Source organism: Belonocnema kinseyi, chromosome 1, assembly GCF_010883055.1.
Source record: "Belonocnema kinseyi isolate 2016_QV_RU_SX_M_011 chromosome 1, B_treatae_v1, whole genome shotgun sequence".
NCBI lineage: Eukaryota > Metazoa > Arthropoda > Insecta > Hymenoptera > Cynipidae > Belonocnema > Belonocnema kinseyi.
This window is the reverse complement of record NC_046657.1, coordinates 71,173,513-71,188,306: the sequence shown is the minus strand read 5'-3', so window position 1 is coordinate 71,188,306 and position 14,794 is coordinate 71,173,513. Positions and strand designations below refer to the sequence as shown.

The following is a 14,794-nucleotide window of genomic DNA, read 5'->3' as shown; positions in this document are numbered from 1 at the left end:
GTTGAACTATTTGAAATTTTCGAAATTTTGAAATATTTTTAAAATCTTCTGAAAACTTTTGAATCATTTGAAATTTTTGAAATATTTTAATTCTCTCAAATATTTTGAAATTTTTATAACTTTGTAAATCTTTAAGAATGGTTGAACGGTTTGAAATTTTCCGAATATTTTTAAATCGTTCCAAAATGATTAAATATTTGTAGAAACTTTGAAATATTTTTGTATTATTTAAAATCTTTAAAATATTTGTGAAGCCTTTGAATTCTTTTTCAAATATTTTGAAATCTTTGAAAAAAATGGTTGAAATTAAAAAATATTAAATATTTGTAAACTGTTTGAAATATTTCAAAACCTTTATGAATCCTTTTGAAATATGTTTGAAATCATTAAATTATTTATGAAATCCTTGAAATCTTCTGAAAAATTTGATTACTTTCTCAAGTATTTTAAAATCTTTGAAATTTTTTAAACATTATAATTTTTTTCTGAAATCATTAAAATATTTATGAAAGATTAAAAATCTTTAGACAACTTTTAAATTATTTAAACTCATTGACGTTTTTTTCAAATCTATTAAATATTTTTAAAACCATTGAAAGATTTCGGGAATCTTTCGAGATCTTAGATATATTTATAGAAATCTTCCTAAAACTTTTAAAATCTCTTCGAATTTTTCAGCCAAATATAAAAAATAAAGTAAATAAATTTATAAAAATCCTACCAAACTCGAAGAATCCACACACCGTCCCAAAGTCACAGCCACAAGAATCTTCTTAACCTTCATCCGCTCATCAAAATCCGAATTCTGAATCATCTCACTCAAACACTTCGATATAATCTCCTGAGCGAAAATTCGACAAGTCACCTTATTATGAAACGAGAACAGAACCAAATTTTCAATCGTCTTGAGAAAAAGTTCGCCTCTGCAAATATTAATCAATTTGGTGACAGCCGAAGCCTGTTTTTGTCGAAATTCCAATCTGTCCGGACAATTGGCCATCAGGTGCTGAACAAGCGTCAAAATTCCAGATTCGGCCTCGGATTCATGGGCGTTTGACAAATTCTTCAAAAAATGAATCGTCGTCTCCTGAACGACAATCAGCGATTTTTGCGGCAGTTCCGTGTAGGTCGACGAGAGATGTGGAAGGACATATTTTGCAATTAATTTTATCGTCAGATCCACCGAACCGTGATTCGGATTGCACAATTCTTGAAGTGCAACGTAAGCATTGTACGACAAAGACGTGAGGGAAGCTTCTTTCGCTTTGTTGTGCGTTTGAAAATGATTGAAACTCGTCTCGAGTTTTGAACTTTCAATCAAAGATTGAACGGTGATGTCCAAAGATCTTGGTTTGTCGCGCATAAAAAATGTTTTCAGCATTGTAATAAGGTCGAACATAATACAATTGAGAGCTTTTATCAATGTGACCTGTTCGGAATGAGCTAGGCTTTCGAAACTTTCGTCATCGTTTATGTATAAATCCTCGAAATCGATGGATCTCGCGGCTTTCTTTGACAGAGGCGTCAAAAGATGTGAGAGTTTAAAAGTCTCGATTGTTCTGTAAAATATAACCCAAAGGTTACTTTAAAACAGAATTCAGAAACCGAAAATATACTTCCAATCTGATTAGTTGAAAAAATTGGAAATAAAAGCATTCAGAATTTAATAAATTTATATGAGCAGTCTTCAAAGTTTACATAGAAAAAATAATGAGATTTTATCATTGAAAAATTAGCAAGTTTCAAAGTCAAAGCCTTCAAAATTTTATAATAATTAATTTAAAATTTTATTAGTTAAACAATTTTGAAATTCGGAGGTTTCGAAATTTAAAACTAATAGAGTTTTTAAATGAAATAATTGACAAGTTCTAAGCACAGAGTTCAAAATTGTAGAATATCGAGTGAAAAAATGTTGATTGGTTCAAAAATTTTGAATGAAAGGCCTTCAAAAATTCAATAAAGTGAAATTCGGAGCCTTCGAAATCTTAAACTAACACAGAATTAATTTCATAAATTAAAAAATGGCCTATTTCACACTCCAAACATTTAAAATAGTAAAATATCAAATTTAAAATCTGAAAAGTTGTTAAATATTTTTAAATCTTCGAAATATTGTTGAAATCTTTGTGAAATCTTTTTAAATTGTCAATAATCTTTTGAAATTTTATAATAATTATTATATTTTATAGTAAATGCAAACGATTTTTACAAATATTTCAAAAGATTTCGAAAGTTTCAACAATTTCCAAAGATATTAAAAAGATGTCAAAGATTTCACAAACATTTTAATGATTTTACAAAGATTTTACATGATTTAACAAATATTACCAATTTATCAATATTTTAATGATTACAGAAATATTTCAAGAGGTTTCTAAATTTTTTAGAAATATTTCTGAGGTCTCAAATATTTGAACAATTTATAAGGATTTTAAAATATTTCTGAAAGAATTCAAATATTTCACAAACATTTTCCAGATTTCAAATAATTCAAAATATTTACAAATATTTTTGACTTCGAAAATATTTTAATAATTTCAGAAATATATCAAAAGGTCTCAAAAAACCTTACAAATATTTCAAAAATCTCAAAGATTTTAACAATTTCTAAAGATTTCGAATATTTTAAAAGACTTTAATATTTAAATGATTTCACAAAGATTTCACAATATTTTTAAAACAATTTACAAAGATATCAAAGATTTCACAAATATTTTAATAATTTAACAAAGATTTAAACAATATTACTAGGATTACGCAAAAATTTTAAAAAGATTAACGAATTTTTTTTAAACTTTATAAATATTTTTTAAATTTTAATAATTTCAGAAATATTTCTAAAGCTCTCAAAACAAAATTCTCAATATTTCAAGAATCTCAAAGATTTTAACAATTTCTAAAGTTTTTAAAATATTTCTGAAAGAATTCAAATATTTCACAAACATTCTTCAGATTTCAAATAATTCAAAATATTTACAAATATTTCCGACTTTGAAAATATTTTAATAATTTCACAAAGTTGTCAGAAATATTCACAAAGACTTAAAAAGATTTCGCAAATTTTTCAATAATTTTAGAAAGATTTCAAAGCGTTTTATAAATATTTCGAAAAAAAGATTTCGAATAGTTTAAAACTTCACAAATAATTCAATGATTTCAGGAAGATATCATAAATTTTTTTTAAACAATTTACAAATATTTCAAATATTTAAAACTGAAACTGAATTAATTTTATAATTTAAAAATGGCCCATTTCAAACTCCAAACGTTTAAAATGGTAAAATACCAAATTAAAAATCTGAAAAATTGTTAAATATTTTAAATCTTCGAAATATTGTTGAAATCTTTGAAGTCTTTGTGAAATCTTTTAAAATTGTCAATAATCTTTTAAAATTTTATAATAAATTTAAATTCGGAGTCTTCGAAATTTAAAATTAAAAAAGAATGGAATTTTACAATTGGAAAATTGACCGGTTTCAGTTTAACCAAATTTCAAAAGATTTTACAAGTATTTCAAAAATATGTTAATGATTTCACAAAGATTTCAAAGATATTCACAAAGATTTTTTATGCTTTTACAAACATTTTGAAAGATTTCAATAATTTATAAAGTTTTCAACTAAAGATTTCTAAATATTTCTCAAAGCATTTAAAGTTTTCAGAAGATTTCAATGTTTTCAAAAATATTTCAAAAGGTTTTACAGAGATTTTAGAGCATTGCGCAATTTTTTAAGATCTAAACAATTTAAAAGTTTAAAATTTGTTTAAAGATTAAGATCATTTAAAAGATTTTATTTTAGATTTAAAAACATTTGAGAAATAATTTAAATACTTTATAAATATTTCAAAATATGTCGAAATTTCATAGATTTTAACCAAATTTCGAAGATTTTAAGGAATTTAACAAATATTTCATTGTTTTTCACAAAAATTTCACAAAGAATACAGAAATTTAAAAATATTTTGCAAATGTTTCACAAATATTCAAATGATTTTGCAAAGATCTAAAAAGATTTCACAAATATTAAAAAGATGTCCAAGATGTCACAAACATTTAAAATGATTTAACCAATATTACTAGGATTTCGCAAAACATTCAAAACTAATAACAAAATTTCAAAAAATGTTATCAATATTTTAATAATTTCATAAATATTTCAAGAGGTTTTTAATTTTTTTAAAAATATTTCTAAAGTCTCAACAATTTGAACAATTTATAAGGATTTTAAAATTTTTCTGAAAGCATTCAAATATTTCCTAAACATTTTCCAGATTTCAAATAATTCAAAATATTTACAAATATTTTTGACTTCGAAAATATTTTAATAATTTCAGAAATATATCAAAAGGTCTAAAAAAACTTTAAAATATTTCAAAAATCTCAAAGATTTTAACAATTTCTAAAGATTTAAAAATATTTATTTCAATGATTTTATAAATATTTCAAAATCCAAACATTTAAAATGGTAAAATATCAAATTAAAAATCGGAAAAGTTGTTAAATATTTTTAAAACTTCGAAATATTTTGCATTATTTGTGAAATTTTTATGAAACTTTTTGAAATTTTTCGATAATCATTTAAATATTTGTCAAATCTAAAATCGTCTGAAAGTTTTGAATTATTTGAAATCTTTGAAATATTTGTGAAATCATTACAAATTTTGAGAAATCTTTTAAAACTGTCAATAATCTTTTACAATTTTATAATAAATTTAAATTCGGAGCCTTCGAAATTTAAAATCCAAAAAGAATGGAATTTTACAATTGAAAAATTGACCAGTTAAATTGAAAATATTATAAGTTAAACAATTTAAAATTTTTGAGAAATTGAACAAATTAAAATTCGGAGCCTTAAAAGTTTTAAACTAAAAAAGAATGGATTTTATGATACATATCAATTGAAAATTGAGGACGACTGAAAATCCCAACAGAAAATTATTTTCTTTTTATTAAAATTACAATTATCAAAAATTTGTATGTAAATATGATTTTTAATGTTCCAAGATTCTAAAATTATTGTTAAAATTTAAAATAACAATAATTTTCGAAACATTAAGAATATTTTTTGATCAAAATATCTGGTTATTGTATTTTTAATAAACAAATATATAAATAAATAAGATAATCGAATATTTGTTTCAAAAAATATTTTCAATGTTTGAGGTTTCTAGGATTATTGCTTAAATTTAAAACAACAATTGAAGAAAAGTTGTTCTCAGAAATATTTTTGTTTCAATTATTATTTTTAATTTAAACAATAATTTTAGAAACCTAAAACGTTAAAAATAATTTTTTGTTGATCAAAAAATCTGATAATTGATTTAAAAAAAAAATACATTTTAAAATGAAACAACAATTTTAGAAACCATAAACATTAAAAATATTTGATTGTTGAGAAATATATAAATTCAGCCTTCGAAATTGAAAACTAAAAAATAATCGAATTTATAATTAAAAAATTGGTCAATTTTAAACTCTAGGCATTAAAATTATAGAATATCAAAGGAAAAATTTGAATTAAAAAAAAAGAAGGTTTAGAAATGAAATAAATTGAAATTCGAGGCCTTCGAAATTCAAAACCAAAAAAAGGCCTTATTTTAAAAATGACCAATTGCAAACTAAAAGCGTTGAAAATGGTAGATTATTAAATTAAAACCCCGAAAAGTTAGACAATTCTGAATACAATTTTTTTAGAAATTGAATAAATTGAAATTCAGATCCTTTGAAATTTAAAACAATTATTGAAAATAATTGAAATACAAATCATAAACACCAAAAAATTAACTGTTAACTTAAATAAAGTAAAAAAATTCAATAAAATACGTTGAAAATACACACAAATTTAATCATATTTACCTTTGGTACAAATTGGGATGAAATACTTGATAAACACTACTTCCTGGAACAGCCAGAAGCATAAAATATAAACTGGAAGCTCTGAGACAACATTGACGAGAATCTTCATCGGCGCTAGTTTTTTGACCCTCTTTAATAACATAACCTAAAAATGCCAGCAATCCTCGAAGGTTGATTCCGACCGAATTTAAGGATTGCCATCTGACCTCGACTTCACAACTATTTTCTGAAATCCAGTTTTTTATAACAGAACAAGTTTCCTTCAGTAGGTTTTCCAAATTCTCGAATTTGAGACAGGAAAGATACTCGTCTGGAGGGTCTGTGAAGGTTATAAATTCTCCGTCCCAGATTGATTCTATCCATTCTGGATCTAGATTATTTAACCAGAACCTTTCGAAAATCTGAAAACGCTCCATTCTCGGTTATCATCAAATTTATATGGGAATTGTAGCGTTAAATCCACTAAATTTGCGGTTTTTAACGATATTCAGTGACACATGTCGAGACTTGTAGACAAAAACACGAAGAGGCGCGTAAAAATAAGGAACAATAAAATTGAACCGGAAATTCGTTACTCGTGAGTCAAATGGCGCTTTTATTTTTGAATAAACTGAAAATCAAACTATTTTTATTTGTTATCCGATATCACTGAATGTGGATTAATTAATTAATCACTAAATAATTTATTATCGTTATTATTAAAAATTGAATGACAAAACTAATAGGGACATTTACCAGCTTTGGTGGTATCAACTGCTGTAGTCAAAGTTCCGCGAAAATTCAAATTTAATTAATAAAAAATAAACTTTGCTATATAAATTAATTAAATTAATTAATTATTTTCTACAAGAAAAACGAATTTTCAAACGAAAAAATTAAGCTTCAAATAAAAACAAATTTTATTTTCAAAAAAATAGAATCGTTTCCTTTTCAGGTAAGCAATAAATTTGAACAAAAAAACGAACTCAACAAAATATTTAAATTTTCAATCAAACGAGCAAAATTTCAACCAAAATAATGAATTTTCAAACTAATAATTTTCTACAAACAATTTACAATTAAAAAAGAAAACATTTTTCAACTAAAAAAATTAATTTTCAAAAAATGAATTTCCAATAAAATAGTTCAATTTTCAACCAAAAATACGAATTTAAAAAAAAAAAAGAATTTTCTACCAAAAACTCGAACTTTTAACTAGAAAAAATTAATTTTTAGTAAGAAAAGAAAACAAACTTTCACAAAATAGTTGAATATTTAACTAAGAAAGAAAAATGTTTTACCCAAAATAGAACAGTTTAGTTTTCAGTTGAAAACAATTTCTTATAAAGAAAACGAAGTTTCAAACAAATATTTTCAAATAGAAAAATAAATTTTCAAAAAAATAGTTTTCCACCAAAAATACAAATTTTTCACAAAAAAGGCAAATTTTCAACTGAAAAAATTACTTTTTAACAAAGCAAGTAACATTTTTTTAAACAAAATAGATGAATTTTCAGCTAAGAAAGGTAAATTAGAAAAAATGTAATATTTCATTATTCAATTTAAAAATTAATTTTCAAACCGAAAAAAATCAATTTCCAACATAATCATTAAATTTTTAAACGAGAAGAATAATTTTCTACCAAAAGTCGTAATTTCAACTAATAAAAAAATAAATTTTTAACTGAAAATTTAAGTATATACACGCACTTAAGTTTTCAGTTAAAAAAATTAATTTCCGCCCGGAAAAGTCAAACTTTCAGGAAAATAGTTGAATTCTCAATCAAAGAAATTAATTTTTAACCATAAAAATTAATTTTGAAAACGACTTTTTTTAAGATTTCGAAAATATTTGAATGATTTCAAAGATTTTAAAAGATTTCACAATTTTTTCAAAATATATCGAAAATTGGAAAGATTTCAACAATATCAAATCATTCAAAATATTTTTAAAAATACCAAATATTTCTCGAAGTTTTCAGATTTGAAATATTTAAGAAATATTTTAATGATTTCACAAAGGTTTCAAAATGTTTTACAAAGATTTTAAAATCGAAAATCTAAAATATTTCAAGAATTTCTAAAGATTTCAAAAATTATAAAATCTAAAAATATTTCAACAATTCCTAAAGATTTCACATTATTTCTGAAAGAATTTAAAGATTTGACAAATATTCCGAAGCTTTTAGGAGGTTTAAAAATAGTTCTATAGTTACACAAAGATTTCAGAAAGATTAACGTAATTTCAACCAATTTTACAAATGTTGCAAAGGTTTCAAAAATATTTTAATAATTTCACAAGAATTTAAAAGATTTCACAAATTTCAAATAATACAAAATATTTCTAAATATTTTCTGATTCAAATATTTTAATGATTTCTACAATTCTGAAGGATTTCACGTTTCTTCTGAAAGTATTCAAAGATTTCACAAACATTTTTCAATGATTTCACAAAAATTTCATAAGATTTTACATTTCCAAGTATCACAAATATTTTAATGATTTCAACGAAGATTGGAAAAAATTTCACAAATGTTTCAAAAGATTTTGTAAATTCCAAATATTTCCAGAATCTTCAAAGATATTAAAATATTTCTGAAAGAATTCAAAGATCTCACAAATATTTCGAAAATCTCGATGACTTCAACGATTTTTACAGATTTAACAAATTTCACAATATTTCTGAATTACAAGTACTTTTTAAAGGTTTGAAAATATTTGAGGAATAATTGAAAGAATTACAAAATTTCACAAAATGTTTAAATAATGTCATGAAAATTTCAAAAAGATTTTTAAAAATGTCAACAGATTTTACAATAATTTCAAAGATCCCAAAAATATTTTAATGATTTCACGAAAATTTAAAAAGGTTTCAGAAAGATTTTAAAGGATTTCACAATTATTTAAAAAGTTTTAAACAATTTTTAAAGATTTCAAAATACTTCTGATGGAAGTCAAATGTTTTAATGACTTCACAAGGGTTTCAAAAGGATTGACAAAGATTTTTAAGGATTTCACAAATATTTCGAAAGATTTAAAAATGTTTCTGAAAGATTTCAAATACTTCAAAAATATTACAAAGATTTCACAAATGTTTGAATGGTTTCACAAGGATTTCAAAATGTTTCACAAAGATTTTAAAGCCCATCATTTTCAAAAATTTCTAAAGATTTTAATATATTTCTGAAATAATTCAAATATTTCAAAAAACTTTCAATGTTTTTAAAAACATTTCAAAAGGATTTACAGCAATTTGAAGATATTTTGCAATTTTCAAAAGATTTTAAACATTTTTTAAATTTAAATATTTACATTTTTAAGTTTTAAAAAAATTTTAGAAATAATTTGAATATTTCACAAATATTTCAAAAGATTAAATTTTTTTAATGATTTCAAACAATATTTCGAAGATTTTAAAAAATTTAAGAATTATTTCAATAAATATTTCAAAAATGTTGAATAATTTAAAAGTTTTCAATGTTTTCAAAAATAGTTCAAAAGGTTTTACAGCGATTTTAGAACATTTTACAAATTTTAATTATTTAAAAAATTTCAAAGTTTTAAATTTGTCTAAAGATTTAGATCGTTTAAAAGATTCATTTTTGTTTAAGATTTAGAAAATATTTGAGAAATATTTTTAATATTTAATCAATTTTTCAAAACATTTCTAAATTTCATAGGTTTTAACCTCATTTTAAAGATTTAAAAAAATTTAACAAATGTTTAGTTGTTTTCACAAAAATCTCACAAAGAATACAGAAATCGAAAAAATATTTTGCAAAGATTCCAAAGATTTCACAAATATTCAAATGTTTTCGCAAATATCTAAAAATATTTCACAAAGATTTTAAATGATTTAAACAATATTACTAGGATTTCGAAAAAAATTCAAAAGTAATAACAAAATTTCAAAAAATTGTATAAATATTTTAATGATTTTTGACTTCCAAAATATTTAAATAATTTCAGAAATATTTCAAAACGTCTCAAAAAAACTTTAAAATATGTCAAAAATCTCAAAGATTTTAACAATTTCTAAAGATTTAGAAATATTTATTTCAATGATTTTAGAAAGATTTCAAAATATTTAATAAATATTTCGAAAAAAATATTTCAAATATTTTAAAGGCCTTAAATATTTAAATGATTTCACAAAGATTTCACAATATTTTTAAAACAATTTACAAAGATTTCACAAATATTTTAATGATTTAACAAAGATTTAACCAATATTACTAGGATTATGCAAAAATTTCAAAAAGATAAACGAATTTTTTTAAAACTTTATAAATATTTTTTATATTTTGAAAATATTTCAATAGTTCCGACTTTGAAATTATTTTAATGATTTCACAAATTTTTCAGAAATTTTCACAGACTTTAAAAGATTTCTCAAATTTTTCGAAATTTCGAATATTTTAAAAGACTTAACAAATATTTCAATGATTTCAGAAAGATGTCACAAATTTAAAAAAAATTTTTTTTTTAATATTTCAAATATTTCACAATCATAAAAAATGCAATATTTTAAAAACATGTTTAAAAAATATCACAAAATTTTACTGACTTCACAGACTTAAAAAGGCTTTACAACTTTTTTTTTAAGATTTCGAGAAATCGAAAGATTTCAAACATTTCGAATGATTTAAAAAGTTTGCAAAAGATTTCTCAAATATTTTAATGATTTTAGAAATATTTCTGAAAGAGTTAAAGCTTTTAGTAAAAGTTTGTGATATTTTTTAAACATATTCTTAAAATATCAATTTTTTTTTTGATTATGAAATATTTGTGAAATCTTTGAAATATTTGTAAATTCTTTGAAAAATGTTGTGAAATCTTTGTGAAACCATTGAAATATTGAAGTCCTTTCAAATATTCGAAATCTTTTTTTTTTTCGAAATATTTATGAAACGTTTTGAAATCTTTCTAAAATCGTTGAAAAATTTTCAAAATCTTTTAAAGTCTTTTTGAAAATTCCTCACAACTTTGTGAAATCACAAAAATATTTCCAAAGTCGGAACTATTTCTAAATATTTTGAATTATTTGAAATCTGAAAAATGTTTGCGAATGATTTGAATTCTTTCAGAAATATTTTAAAATCCTTATAAATCGTTCAAATTTTTGAGACTTTTGAAATAATAAAAAAAATGTTAGAAACCTCTTGAAATATTTCTGAAATCATTAAAATATTTATAAAATGTTTGGAAATTTTTATATTACTTTTGAATTTGTTGCGAAATCCTAGTAATATTAGTTAAATCATTTAAAATCTTTGTAAAATCTGTTTAAATCATTGTGAAATCATTAAAATGTTTGTGAAATCTTTTTAATATCTTTGAAAATTGTTGAATAATTTGAAATTTTCGAAATCTTTTGAAATATTTGTAAAATCTTTTTAGATCTTTGCGAAATCTTTTGAATATTTGTGAAATCTTTGCAAAATATTTTTTCAATTTCTGTATTCTTTGTGAGATTTTTGTGAAAACAATTAAACATTTGTTAAATCTTTTAAAATCTTCCAAATTTGGTTAAAATCTATGAAATTTCGAAATGTTTTGAAATATTTCTGAAATATTTAAAATATTTCTCAAATATTTTCTAAATCTTAAACAAAAATAAATCTTTTAAACGATCTAAATCTTTAGATAAATTTAAAACTTTGAAATTTTTTAAATCATTAAAATTTGTGAAATGTTCTAAAATCGCTGTAAAACCTTTTGAACTATTTTTGAAAACATTGAAAACTTTTGAATTATTCAACATCTTTGAAATATTTATTGAAATATTTCTTAAATTTTAAAAAAATTTTTAAATTATATTTGAAATCTTTAAAAAAATTTAATCTTTTGAAATATTTGTGAAATATTCAAATTATTTCTCAAATATTTTTCAACCTTTAAAATGTAAAATTTAAATTTCAAAAAATTTTTAAATCTTTTGAATATTGCAAAATATCTTTAAATTGCTGTAAATCCTTTTGAAATGTTTGTAAAAACATTGAAAGATTTTAGAAATCTTTGAATGATTTCAGAAATACATTGAAATCTTTGAATGATTTCAGAAATATATTGAAATATTTGAATGATTTCAGAAATATATTGAAATCTTTAGAAATTGTTGAAAAGGATGGCCTTTAAAATCCTTGTAAAACCTTTTGAAATCTTTGTAAAACCATTAAAACATTTGTGAAATCTTTGAAAATTTTTTGAGGTATTTGCATTCTTTCAGAAATATTTTTAAATATTTTGAAATATTTGTGAAATCCTTTAAAAGTTTTTGTCAATCCTTTTGAAATCCTTGTGAAATCATTAAAACATTTGAATTCCATCAGAAGTATTTTAAAATCTGTTGACATTTTTAAAAATATTTTTGAAATTTTCATGAAATTATTTAAACATTTTGTCAAATTTTGTAATTCTTTCAATCATTCTTGAAATATTTTCAAATCTTAAAAAATTCTTGTAATTTTTTTAATTATATTGTAGCTTTTAGAAAATATTTGAGTCGGAAAATATTGAGAAATATTTGATTGTTTTCGACATATTTTGAATTGTTTGAAATCTTTGAGAAATATTGTGAAATGTTTTTAATCTGTAAGAATCGTTGAAGTCATCGAGGTTTTCGAAATCTTTGTGAAACAATTTGAAAAATTTTAAATTATTTAAAATTTTCTAAATATTTTTGAGATCTTTGAATTCCTTAAGAAATATTTTAATATCTTTAAAGATTCTGCAAATCTTTGAAATTTACCAAATCTTCTGAAAGATTTGTGAAATCTTTTCCAATCTTTGTTGAAATCATTAAAAGATTTGTGATACTTGGAAATATTTGTAAAATCTTTTAAAAATTTCAGAAAAAATGAAAAATCTGTATGAATTGTTGAAATCATTAAAATATTTGAATCAGAAAAAATTTCGAAATATTGTGGATGATTTGGAATGTATGAAATAAGAAAATATATATTTTTTTAATATTCAGAAATTTTTGAATGTTTTGAAATGAATTAAATTTTGTAAATCTTTAGAAATTATTGAAATTTTTTTAATCTTTTATATTTTTGAAATTTTTCAAATCTTGATAAATTGTGAAATTAAAAAAAAAATTTTGTGAAACATTTTGAAAACATTAAAATACTTGTGAAATCTGAAAACATCAAGAAATATTTTGAATTATTTGAAATTTTTGAAATATTTGTAAAATCTTTTAAATTCTTGTGAAATTATTAAAATATTTTTGAGCAACATTTATAAAATTTGTTGAAATTACGTTAATCTTTCTGAAATCTTTGTGTAACCATGTAACTATTTTTAAATCTCCTAAAGGCTTCTAAATATTTTTCAAATCTTTAAATTCTTTCAGAAATAATGTTAAAACTTTAGGAATTATTAAAATATTTTTAGATTTTCTAATTTTTTGAATCTTTAGAAATTCTTGAAATCTTTCAGATTTATGATTTTTAAATCTTTGTGAAACATTTTGAAACCTTTGTGAAATCATTAAAATATTTCTTAAATCTTTAAAATCTGAAAACTTCGAGGAATATTTGGTATTATTTTTAATATTTTGAATGATTTGAAGTCTTTGTGAAATATTAAAAAGTCTTTCGGATTTTTTAAATCCTTTAGATTTTTAAAATCTTTGAAACTTTTAGAAGTGATTTAAATCTTTCAAAGTTTTTAAATAATTAGATATTGTTGAAATATTTGAATTTTTCGAAATACTTTGAAAACCTTGTTAAATCTTTTAAGATCTCTGAAATCATTAAAATATTTTCGAAATATTAAAAAAAACTTTTTTTAAATTACTTTTTATAATTAAAAATTAATTTTTCTGATTGAGAATTCAACTATTGTTCTGAAAATTCGATTTTACGGGTTTTAAATTAATTTTCTTAAATAAAAACTTAAGCAGGCGTATATACTTAAATTCTTAATTAAAAATTTATTTTTTTATTAGTTGAAATTACGACTTTTGGTAGAAAATTATTCTTCTCGTTTAAAAATTTAATGATTATGTTGAAAATTGATTTTTTTCGGTTTGAAAATTAATTTTTAAATTGAATAATGAAATATTAAATTTTTTCTAATTTATCTCTCTTAGCTGAAAATTCATATATTTTGTTGTAAAAAATGTTGCTTCCTTTGTTAAAAATTTATTTTTTCAGATGAAAATTTGCATTTTTCGTGGAAAATTTATATTTTTGGTGAAAAACTACTTTTTTGAACATTCATCTTTTTGTTCGAAAATTTATTTGTTTGGTTAAAAATATTTTTTTGAAACTTCGTTTTCTTTATCGAAATTGTTTTCAACTGAAAACTAAACTATTCTATTTTGGGTAAAACATTTTTATTTCTTAGTTAAAAATTCACCTGTTTTGATTAAAAATTGAACTATTTTGTTGAAATTCATTTTTTGATTCTACATTATTTTTTAACTGAAAATTATTCTATTCAACTATCTGGTTGAAATTTAATATATTTTGTTGAAAAAACGTCTTTTCTGATACAATATTATTACTCTTGTTTATAAATAGTTTAAAAATTGATCTCTTATTTTGAAATTACTTTTCTTTTTTCTGTAGAAAATTAATTTTTTTAAACTGAATATTGAACTATTCCGTTTTTTTGAAAATCTATCTTTTTTATTTAAAAATTTAATTATTTTGTTCATAAAATGCTTTCTTTTTTAGTTGCAAATTGTTTGTAAAAAATTATTAGTTTGAAAAATCATTGTTTTGGTTGAAATTTTGTTTCTTGAAATCATTAAAAGATTTGTAATACTTGGAAATATTTGTAAAGTCTTTTGAAATTTTTGAAATCATTGAAAAATGTTTCTGAAATCTTTGAATACTTTCAGAATAAATTTGAAATCTTTAAGAATTATTGAAATCATTAAAATATTTGAATTAGAAAACATTGAGAAATATTTTGTATTATTTGAAATATTATGGATGATT

General features: G+C 21.3%; 2 protein-coding genes across 5 annotated transcripts in view; one reads left to right on the top strand and one right to left on the bottom strand.

Annotated features, from left to right (window-relative positions):
• Nucleotides 1–6,357, bottom strand: part of LOC117177355 (condensin-2 complex subunit D3-like) — a 54,977-nt gene extending 48,620 nt beyond the window's left edge. Inside the window, exons 1-2 of the mRNA XM_033368022.1 lie at nucleotides 5,858–6,357; nucleotides 722–1,559 (exon numbers count right to left, since the gene is read on the bottom strand). Coding sequence (XP_033223913.1) covers nucleotides 722–1,559; nucleotides 5,858–6,273 — 1,254 coding nt within the window. The 5' untranslated portion in view covers nucleotides 6,274–6,357. The remainder of the gene's footprint in view (nucleotides 1–721; nucleotides 1,560–5,857) is intronic.
• LOC117176981 (syntaxin-1A-like) overlaps nucleotides 1–14,794 on the top strand; it is a 44,448-nt gene that overhangs the window by 28,124 nt on the left and 1,530 nt on the right. The window lies entirely within an intron of this gene.